The following is a 12080-nucleotide window of genomic DNA, read 5'->3' on the forward strand; positions in this document are numbered from 1 at the left end:
GGAAATTGAAATAAGAACACCGTGAATTCATTGTCCCAGGAAGGGGAAACTTTATTGACACATTCCTGGGGTCAGATACATCACATGATCACACTGACAGAACCACAACACATAGACACAGGCAACAGAGCATGCACAATGTCGGCACTAGTACAGTGTATATCCACCTTTCGCAGCAATGTAGGCTGCTATTCTCCCATGGAGACGATCGTAGAGATGCTGGATGTAGTCCTGTGGAACGGCTTGCCATGCCATTTCCACCTGGCGCCTCAGTTGGACCAGCGTTCGTGCTGGACGTGCAGACCGCGTGAGACGACGCTTCATCCAGTCCCAAACATGCTCAATGGGGGACAGATCCGGAGATCTTGCTGGCCAGGGTAGTTGACTTACACCTTCTAGAGCACGTTGGGTGGCACGGGATACATGCGGACGTGCATTGTCCTGTTGGAACAGCAAGTTCCCTTGCCGGTCTTGGAATGGTAGAACGATGGGTTCGATGACGGTTTGGATGTACCGTGCACTATTCAGTGTCCCCTCGACGGTCACCAGTGGTGTACGGCCAGTGTAGGAGATCGCTCCCCACACCATGATGCCGGGTGTTGGCCCTGTGTGCCTCGGTCGTATGCAGTCCTGATAGTTGCGCTCACCTGCACGGCACCAAACACGCATACGACCATCATTGGCACCAAGGCAGAAGCGACTCTCATCGCTGAAGACGACACGTCTCCATTCGTCCCTCCATTCACGCCTGTCGCGACACCACTGGAGGCGGGCTGCACGATGTTGGGGCGTGAGCGGAAGACGGGACCGTAGCCCATCTTCATGGAGACGGTTGCGAATGGTCCTCGCCGATACCCCAGGAGCAACAGTGTCATTAATTTGCTGGGAAGTGGCGGTGCGGTCCCCTACGGCACTGCGTAGGATCCTACGGTCTTGGCGTGTATCCGTGCGTCGCTGCGGTCCGGTCCCAGGTCAACGGGCACGTGCACCTTCCGCCGACCACTGGCGACAACATCGATGTACTGTGGAGACCTCACGCCCCACGTGTTGAGCAATTCGGCGGTACGTCCACCCGGCCTCCCGCATGCCCACTATACGCCCTCGCTCAAAGACCGTCAACTGCACATACGGTTCACGTCCACGACATGCTACCAGTGTTAAAGACTGCGATGGAGCTCCGTATGCCACGGCAAACTGGCTGACACTGACGGCGGCGGTGCACAAATGCTGCGCAGCTAGCGCCATTCGACGGCCAACACCGCGGTTCCTGGTGTGTCCGCTGTGCCGTGCGTGTGATCATTGCTTGTACAGCCCTCTCGCAGTGTCCGGAGCAAGTATGGTAGGTCTGACACACCGGTGTCAATGTGTTCTTTTTTCCATTTCCAGGAGTGTATTTACTTAAAATCAGCGATCAGTTTAAATACTTAAGTGTCCATGATATTTTGACCTTGAAAGTAGTGACAGATCTACCTAAAAAAATTCTTAAATTTTGTATAGACATGTATTGCCCACTCTGATTTTATATTCCCTAAGTAAAACGACCAGGTAACGTATCATGAAATTTTTAGAATATTTAGATTGGGGGTGGTGGAGAAAACATTTTTACATTTCAGACTCTTTCATATTTCTGTATAAATATTCTGACAGCATAACGATTTAATGCATTAATGTCAGAGGTGACAGTTAGCAGTCATTCCACTATATTATTATCAGGACAGTCAACATCCTGTGACCGTTAATATTTTCAAAATATAATTTGGATTTCGCAGAAAGTTACAAATTTTCATTTTTTTTTCGAAAAAAAATGAAAAAAGCTCAAATGTTTGTATGTATTAATCATGTCTCATACTACTGAGAACAAAGTATTTATTGCAAATAAATTCATATCTCTATCACGTTTGGTTACTTTATTACAATTTTTCAATTTTACCTTTCGTTACGACATTTTCACATATATTCTCATTTACAGAGGTCTGTATCGTTTACACAAATAATCAGAAAATTAAAATATTTAATTTTGGACAAGTGTCATGTGGAACTTCAACATATATCTTTATCAGAAAACTCTGAAATAGTAATGCGACACATTCACTCTTGATCTGTATGATTTGGCATGAAGTCGCACAGGAAGGATTATGGAGGAAAGAGGGTAAGTAGAGAGAAACAGGTACAGAAACAGAAAAATAGAGAGAAAGAAAAAATTTTTCACAAAAAGAGTTATGAGGTAAGTAAATGCTGTAGCGATACTTTGTCTCATTTACAGCATTGGTATAATTGCTTAGAATTTCTCTTAAATTTTAACGATACAACATGTAGTCTTCTCGATTAGTACATCTTCGAAGCATCGAGCGATAGAAGATCATCATCACGACGCTAACCTTTAAACTTGGTGTTCCAGTCACTTACGTACACGGCGAATCAGTGAACGCGATATGATTTGTACGTGGTGAGAAATTGTAGGTCTCACTAATGTATGATGAAAGATATGTTTTAATCTGTCATACATGTGTTGCTGTTGTAGATATGAGGTAGTGTGGTGGTGCAATTCGTTGTCGTTATTGGCAAGCGAGTAATGCTGTACGTAAGTGCTATTCTGATGGCGGTAAAAGCACAGGTTTTGAGAAGAGTACAAGCAAACAGTAAGAAACAACTGATCATGTAGTACAACATGCTGAAGTGGGTAAAGTACTGTTGCCGAACATGTTCGGGTAGTGATGAGAAATACCCACCACTTCCCATATGCCTAAATCTGGTTTGAATTGAGCCATCCTTTGCAACAAGCAAAATATGTGGACGATTAATCACTGCAGTCACGTCCATCAGTCGTAATCATTAAATTTTTCTCTAAAAAGATCAGTGACAGTTACATCCGTGATACTTTCTTGTGGAAGAAAAGTCGGAGTAACGGCCAGTGTAGACGCAGATTTACTGTAGATGGAGATCTGTTCCAATTACAGAATTAATGTAAGAATTATTTTTGTGCTATCGTGAATATTCTCTTGGGAAACAATGGTGATATCAGTTGCGTTTGTCGAAGGGATATTTGAACACGCCACATTCACAGTGCGTCCCTAGTGTCTTCACGTGTTACCCATTACACCACAAAATCTTGACACACTATATTACTCGGATAACGATGCTGTGAAGCATTTTGTATCAGGCAAGAATTGCATCATCTGGTGCCCGTACACGACTGTGTCCTTATCGCACAAGATTCACACCACAACTCGGCACTTCCTCTTAAAAGACAACGTAACAAATGAATATGACATGATATAATATCAACTCATTCAAGCTATGACAGAATGTTAGTTAAACCACAGCGAACACTTCAATAACTCTATCTAGTCCCAAAACTTGGATTTCGTTAATAATGGGTGATTTTCGCGCTTGCGGGAGAAAATATACGGCCTGCAACATAGCTTCAAACGTCAAATCTCTCCCTCTCTCTCTCTCTCTCTCTCTCTCTCTCTCTCTCTCTCTCTCTCTCTCTCTCTCTCTCTTTTTGGACTGGGTGGGCAGAGTGCTCGTCATTCTTCTGCCTGCACTGATAAGGTCCGCAACGAATTCCTGTCTTGTGCCAAACTTTTCTTCTCACAGCAGCTCATCTAACCTACATCCTCAATTATTTGCAGGATTTATTCCAACGTCTGTCTTCCCCTACCGTTTTTACCCCCTACAGCTACTCCAGTACCAAGGAAGTCATTCCCTGCCATCTTAACAGATGTCTTATCGTTCTGTCCTTTCTTCTTGTCAGTGTTTTCCGTATGTTTCTTTCTCCACCAATTCTGTAGATAACCTTCTCATTTTTATCAGTTCACCAAATTTTCAACATCCCTCTACAACAGCACATCTCAAACGCTTCAATTCCCTTTTTTCTGGTTTTTTCACAGTCCATGTTTCACTGCCACAAAATCCTTTGTTCGAAACGTACATTCTCATCAATTTCATCTTCACATTGAGACATACACTACTGGCCATTAAAATTGCTACACCACGAAGATGACGTGCTACAAAAGCGAAATTTAACCGACAGGAAAAAGATGCTGTGATATGCAATTGATAAGCTTTTCAGGGAATTCACACAAGGTTGGCGCCGGTGGCGACACCTACAATGTGCTGACATGAGGAAAGTTTCCAACCGATTTCTCATACACAAACTGCAGTTGACCGGTGTTGCCTGTTGAAACGTTGTTGTGATGATTCGCGTAAGGGGGAAAATACGTACCATCACGTTTCTGACTTTGATAAAGGTCGGATTGTAGCCTATCGCGAATGCGGTTTATCGTATCGCGACATTGCTGCTCGCGTTGATCGAGATCCAATGACTGTTAGCAGAATATGGAATCGGTGGGTTCACGAGGGTAATACGGAACGCCGTGCTGGATCCCAACGGCCTCGTGTCACTAGCAGTCTAGATGACAGGCACCTTATCCGCATGGATGTAACGGATCGTGCAGCCGCGTCTCGATCCCTGAGTGAAACGATGGGGACGTTTGCAAGACAACAACCATCCGCACGAACAGTTGGACGACGTTTGCAGCAGCATGGACTATCAGCTAGGAGACCATGGCTGCGGTTACCCTTGACGCTGCATCAGAGACAGGAGCGCCTAAGATGGTGTACTCAACGGCGAACCTGGGTGCACGGAAGGTAAAACGTCACTTTTCGGATGAATCTAGGTTCTTCTTACAGCATCATGATGGTCGCATCAGCGTTGGGCGACATCACGATGAACGCACATTGGAAGCGTGTATTCGTCATCGCCATACTGGCGTATCACACGGCGTGATGGTATGTTGTGCCATTGGTTACACGTCTCGGTCACCTCTTGTCCGCATTGACGGTACTTTGAACAGTGGACGTTACATTTCAGATGCGGTACGACCCGTGGGTCTATCCTTCATTCGATCCCGGCGAAACCCTACATTTCAACAGGATAATGCCCGACCGCATGTTGCAGGTCCTGTACGGGCCTTTCTGGGTACAGAAAATGTTCGGCTGCTCTCCTGGCCAGCACATTCTCCAGATCTCTCACCAACTGAAAACGTCTGGTCAATGGTGGCCGAGCAACTGGCTCGTCGCAATACGCCAGTCACTAGTCATGATGAACTGTGATACCGTGTTGAAGCCGCATGGGCAGCTGTACCTGTACACGCCATCCAAGCTCTGTTTGACTCAATGCCCAGGTGTATCAAAGCTGTTGTTATGGCCAGAGATGGTTGTTCTGGGTACTGATTTCTCAGGATCTGTGCACCCAAATTGCGTAAAAATCTAATCACATGTCAGTTCTAGTATAACATATTTGTCCAATGAATACCCGTTTATCTCTGCATTTCTTCTTGATGTAGCAAATTTAATGGCCAGTAGTGTATACTTGAAATTAGGAGACTTCTGTTACCCATGAATTCCATATTTCGCTCTGATTTTGTGCATTTTATGTCCTCATTGCTTCGTCTGTCTCGTGTTATTTTGCTTCAAGTTTAACAGAGTATCTTAACTTTGTCTACTTTGTGACAATCAGTTTCGATAATTTTCCCGCTATTCTCATTTCTATCACGTCGCATCACTTTGGGCTTAATCGCGATCCATATTCTGCAGTCATTAGAGTTTCATTCCATTCAACGGCATTTTTAATTCTTCTTGACCTTCGCGAGTACCGTAATGTCGTCAATGAATGTTATCGTTGATATCCTTTCACACTGAATTTTGATCCTACTCTTCAATCTCTATTTCAGTATCATCATTGCCTCTTCGGTGTATCGATTGACCAATAGAGATGTAAGACAGAATTACTGCCTTACAACATTTTTATACGAGTTCTTTGTACATAGTCCTCCATTCTTCGTGGATCTTCTACATATAGTCTACTATCCATCTTTCCCTAAAGCGCAACATTAGACCAGCCACTCCGGAGGGTAAACTGATCACGTTGTCTAACAGATTCTTCAGTGTATTCTTTTTGTCAGCAACTTGGTTCAGGAGACGTTATCTTGATTGTGTATTAGTTCTCGGGCTTATCTACCTTAGCTACTGTTGTGTCCAGACAAGACAGTCTAGACACAAGGCGGAGATACCGAAAGGGCACGCGTCAACTTACGCCGACTGGCGTGAATTCTGGAACAGGATACGTAATTAATGCTATAAAGAAAAGTACGTAGCTTGTATAATACTTATCTTTAATCCATCATTGTGGTACATTGCTCTTGACGATACAAATGAGACTTTAATTACAAGCACTGTAAGGCTAATGGCGCCTGGCTAGGTCGTAGTCATGGACTTAGCTGAAGGCTATTCTAACTGTCTCTCGGCAAATGAGAGAAAGGCTTCGTCAGTGTAGTCGCTAGCAAAGTCGTCGTACAACTGGGGCGAGTGCTAGTCCGTCTCTCTAGGCCTGCCGTGTGGTGGCGCTCGGTCTGCAGTTACTGACAGTGGCGACACGCGGGTCCGACATGTACTAATGGACCGCGGCCGATTTAAAGCTACCACCAAGCAAGTGTGGTGTCTGGCGGTGACACCACAGCTACCTTCACGATTGTGTGGATGATATTTTTCCAGAAGTCTGATGACATGTCTCCAGTCTCTTTGACGCTGTATGCGAGCTTGAATTGTTGTTTGAGTGCAACATTAACTAATTAATTTAAAAATTCCATAGTGATGGCATCTGTTCCTACTCCTGTTTTGATAGCATGTCTTCTAATGCTCCTTTAGGCTCTGAGTTTAAAAGTGGATCCTGTATGTCTTTCATGTTAAATCCCATTTCTAATTCTATCACGTGAGTCAGTTCTTCCATCTCCTAGAGTCCTTAATTGTATTCATTCAACTTGAACAATCCTTCCCCTTCGTTTAACAGCAGAACTCTTATTGCGCTCTTAGTTTTGACGTCCTTGTTGCTGTATAGAAGGCAAAAAGGGAACATTTGTGGTAATTGTACTGGTGGTACAAATTTAAGATTCAGTTCTCCGTCTTAATACTCCCTGATTAGATGTACGTAGAAATTTCACAGATATAGGAATTAGTATTACTGAGAATTTTCAATAATCAGAGCTCGAACTAAACGGCACAGAGGAGGTGATGAAATGCTACTCACCACTATAACACCAAGGCGAGGTCCCTCGAGTATCCAGAAGTATGGCGTGAGGTTGTAGCCCCACCAGCACCTGTCCAACGTTAACAAACAGAAAAAGTATAAGAGAAAACGGCGCAGTGAATTTTTAATCGACATTCTTCGAGGAATATTTTAACTTATGTATTGTATCTAAATTTTTTTAGGAAGGGAACTAGGGTGTCATAAGATATTATTGAATTTGTGAGACGATATTACGAAATAATCTTAGTACTTAGGAGCATACGTCTTTATCAGTTCACCACACAGAAGTAATGCTGCAAAGCGACATACACGGAACTTCTCTATCACATGTATGAAACTTTTGCGTTACAAGAAAGCAAGGAAGGAGACGTGCACAAACTGGTAGCCCAATGTTTCTATTTATTTTGAACGAACACGAGTAAATTTGAAATTGGAAAAGGGCGATCGTGCTGTGCTTTTCAAATCTCGAAAATAATATCTATACTACTAAAAATGTACATTTTCATTAGCAGAAAAGAACGTTAGGCGGCTGACTGCGGAAAGTTACTGGATAAGTAGGGGATAGTCATTGATAAATGTACCTCTGTTAGACAGGAATAGCGGACAGAAGGAAACTGGATTTACAACAAATAGAAAATACTGGAAACTGATTAGGTACTAAATGCGTAGCTGTGAACGAAAGGCTAGTTTCTAGAAGAAATGTGGAACTGTTATTAACTTGGTAACGGAGACTAAATATTGCACGTTTGTACTGCAGATCCCTTTTCTCCCCATTTCGAGTCAGTACTTCATTAGTTACCCTATTCATCCATCCAGTGTTCAGCACTCCTCTGTAGCAACCAATTTTAAAATTTTCTCTTCACTTGTCGTTCACTTATTGTTCACGTTTCGCTTCCGTAAGAGGCTTCGGTTAGGATAAATACCGGACGGCTATAATTATAATGCAGCTACTCACAGAAGTACAGTGTGAACTGTAATAATCCCGTGGCAGAGAAGCTTAACGTATACCCTAATGCGGAACCAGTTTTCGCTAGAAAAAATTAGATCCACCATGTGCTAAGCTCGCACTGTACTGTGTCTCTTGGACGTCTCCAATGCTCACATTGCATAAACTGTATAAATTACGCTGATTAATAAGAACATCAGCATTATGCTTTGCTGACTTGTTTGGTCTTTTCTGCCCAAATCCCATCCCTAATCTGTTACATACGAAAATATTTCTATACGTCTTTCCCGCATTCACAGCGTCAGATTTGCACCAGGAAGTCAAAATTGGAATTACCTTTTTACAGCGTAAATCGATTCCGCATTAACGCATTTACCAAGTTTCGCTGCCATACGATAATTAAAGCCCACAATGGGGCACTGCGAGTAGCTGCGCTTAAATTATAACCACCCGCCACAGTTTTATAAAAGACTTCCTAATTCATAAGTTAATTTTCTGTCTTATGTTTTGACTGTCTTATATTTTATATGTTTTGTACTTCGGTTTCCTTAGTTTCTTGTTACCCAAATAGGAAATATTATCTATCTCTAATCCTAATCTAATTATCTTAGTATCGCCTGATTTAAGTTCAAATGGCTCTGAGCACTATGGGACTCAACATCTTAGGTCATAAGTCCCCTAGAACTTAGAACTACTTAAACCTAACTAACCTAAGGACAGCACACACACCCATGCCCGAGGCAGGATTCGAACCTGCGACCGTAGCAGTCCCGCGGTTCCGGACTGCAGCGCCAGAACCGCTAGACCACCGCGGCCGGCTGATTTAAGTCGATCCCATTCAATGGCCCTAATTGACGTTTTACTTTTGTAGATGTTCATTTGAAAATTCTGTTTACAGACCTTTTTAGTTTTGTTAATATTCATTTGAAAACCTCTTTTCAACAAACCATCCATTCCCTCCAACAGATTCAGCAAGTCCACTGTATCTGCGACAGAATTACGATTTATATTTGCCTAACATTAATGTTTTTATTCCTTCTGCTGATTTAGCTTAACCAGAGTGGTACCGAAGACGACGAGTGGTCAACGAACAAAGAAAGTCACGTTAGAAGAAAGAATTTTGCGGTCTAACGTACCAATGACAAACTCTTATTGGGGAATCATGGGGAATAAAAATGATCGTTTCCTTTCCATAGGAACGAATTTTGCCTTAAGTGATTTAAAGAAGCCAAAGGAAACTAAAATGTTCAAGCCTGAAAGAAGATTTAACCTCCTTCCGTCCTTCCAAATAAGCTTCGACTGCCTTAACCATTGGATCACTTCATTCGATATGAAACAGAAGAAAGAAAATACGAAGAATCTGGAAGCTTTACATATTAAGAAAGTGGTAAAATTGTGGATAACAGAATCGGACAGAGGTGGTGCTACTACCGAAGGATAACGCAGCCTCCTGCTTATGTAGATGCAGACTGTGCTCCAAACACCTAACAACGTGTCGCTGGGCGAGCAAGTTTGTGGCGAGCCCAGCGTAAGTTAGGCAGTGCTCCGGAATGTCTAATGAGTTCGCAGTCGGCTTAGATAGGGGGGGGGGGGGGGCGTCAGGCTGGAGGTATTGACAGCTGCCGCCCAACGGCGCGAGCTAAAGTCTCTTGCTCCGCGCCCCAGCCCTTGCAGAAGTAAGAGTCACGATCCGAGTGATGTATCTCAGTGGCTAATTTCTGGATTGAAAAAAAAATTACTTTCGTTTCCATTAAACTCAACCACTTTTACTACGAGATTCGAGTTCCTCATAAGTACGAGGGTCCCTTTTAAGGAATATGTACCATTTAAAAAATAAAATGAGAAACGGACCCAGTATCACAATAGATATAACCTACTTTTCGGCACAGTTCCCACCTAAATGGAGGCACTAACCGCATCGTGTGTGTAGTACCAATTACGATTTTAATGTACGAATATGCAATGGTCTCTTTATTAGGGAAGAGTTGGATAAAACAGTGTACGCGGCTCAACCTGACATTCCACATTTCTGTAACAAGTACTGATCTTATTGTGATAACAACAAACATTCGCCATTTCGGGGAGTTGTTGATAATCGTGATCAGCGGATGTCTGTTCCTTTTCCTTACAGCCCCCCTCCCACTTTTTTGCGGATACTTTTTCCGATGTTTGCGTTTCTTAGAACAGAGATTTGAAGAGAAAAATTACCTGAATTGAACAGGCAAATAATTTGATTAACCAGATTTTTCAGTGAATTTTAATGCTCTATGATGAACGTAATGTGAATGATAACGTTCCAGACCCATACGCTGTGTGGGAAAAAGTCGGGCACACCAAGTGGGCCAAAAATGGGCACATTAAAAAAATAACAAAAGAGAACCACATGGCAAAGCGCCACCAGAGGAAGAGTGGCAGAGACATTCAAGAAGACGTCCCTCAAGACATTGTGCTCCAAGACAAAATTTCTCGATGCATTACAACCGAAATATTTCCAGAGCTTCAAAATGATATTCTAACCTCTGAAATGACATCAAAGAAATTGATTATGGTTGCGGGAACTTCTGGTAGGTCATCGTCGTTCCTTATGTCACCAAAGCTTCTAATGGTTACACCAAAGAAAGACCAAGTTGATGAAGGATAAAACAGCAGTATTGACGTACTCCCCATACAAAAATTATTTGCAAAGTGAAGAAAGAGCAGGAAAAAGAAATAAAAAAGGAAAACTGAAAACGAAACAATTTTATGGCGAAAAACCAAAAGGCCCTAGCAGCAAATAAGGCGAAGAAACACAATACGGCAGTTGTAATATCAAGATCTGCTCCAAAAATTGAAAAAGCAAGGTTTATAGACCTCATCTGGCGAAGTACACACCGATGAAGCATGCATAGCATTCAAAATTCCTGGCAGATTAAAACTGTGTGCCCGCGAAAGGCAAAGGCCCCGAGTTCGAGTCTCTGTCGGGCACACAGTTTTAATCTGCCAGGAAGTTTTATATCAGCGCACCCTCCGCTGCAGAGTGAGAAATCTGATTCTGGATGCATAGCATTCATTATCGAGTGGTGGTTGCGTCCATCATCTACAATGATCAACCAAAACACTATGACTATCTACCTAACAGTCGGTAACTCCACCTTTGGCTCGGATAACAACAACGACGAGTCGTGGCATGGAAGCAGTGAGGACTTGGTAGACTGCTGGAGGGAGTTGGCACCACATCTGCACAAACAAGTCAGCTAATTTCCGTAAATTCCGGTGAATGTAGCGATGAGCTCTGACGCCAAGTTTAATCATGTCCCAGATGTGTTCGATCGGATTCAGATCTGGCGAGTTGGTGAAGGGGGGGGAGTTGAGGAGGGGGGGCAGCACATCAACTGGAACTCCCCATTGCGCTTGGCCTTGTTACATGCGACACTGATGAAACATAATCGTCAAGAAGGGGTGTATACAGTCTGTAACCAGTGTACGACATTCCTTGGCTGCCATGGTGCCTTACACGAACTCCACAGGACCCATGAATACTCATGTAAATGTTCCTCAGAGAATAATGTAGCCGCCGCCGGCTTGTCTCCATCCCACAGTAAAGGTGTCAAGGAATTGTTCTCCTGGAAGACGACGGATTCGCGCCTTTCCACCGGTATGACGATGAAGGTACTGGAATTCATCAGACCATGCAACGCACTGCCACTGCGTTAAGGTCCACTGCCAATGGTCACTTGCCCATCTCAGTCGCAGTTGCTGATGTGGTGTTAACATTGGTACATACGCAGGCCGTTGGCTGTGGAAGATCATCATCAGGAATGTTCGGTGCACTGTGTGTTCAGACACACTTGTACTCTGCACAACATTAAAGTATGGTGTTACTTCCGCCACAGGGCTGAGTTTCTTAGCTTTCAAGACTGCTCAACTTACGACGTCCTACATCAGTAATGAAGGGTGGTCGGCTAATCCCACGACACCTGTACGTTGTTTCACCCGTTTCCCGTCACGTGCTGAAGGCTCTCCCCACAGCACTCCTCGAGTATTTTGCAAAAACAGACATAATGT

General features: G+C 43.5%; 1 protein-coding gene across 1 annotated transcript in view; it reads right to left on the reverse strand.

Moving 5' to 3' along the window:
* Positions 1-12080, reverse strand: part of LOC126150417 (PDF receptor-like) — a 435326-nt gene that overhangs the window by 55898 nt on the left and 367348 nt on the right. The window contains exon 9 of the mRNA XM_049915876.1: positions 7091-7160. Coding sequence (XP_049771833.1) covers positions 7091-7160 — 70 coding nt within the window. The remainder of the gene's footprint in view (positions 1-7090; positions 7161-12080) is intronic.

Source organism: Schistocerca cancellata, chromosome 2 (genome assembly GCF_023864275.1).
Source record: "Schistocerca cancellata isolate TAMUIC-IGC-003103 chromosome 2, iqSchCanc2.1, whole genome shotgun sequence".
Taxonomy (NCBI): Eukaryota; Metazoa; Arthropoda; class Insecta; order Orthoptera; family Acrididae; genus Schistocerca; species Schistocerca cancellata.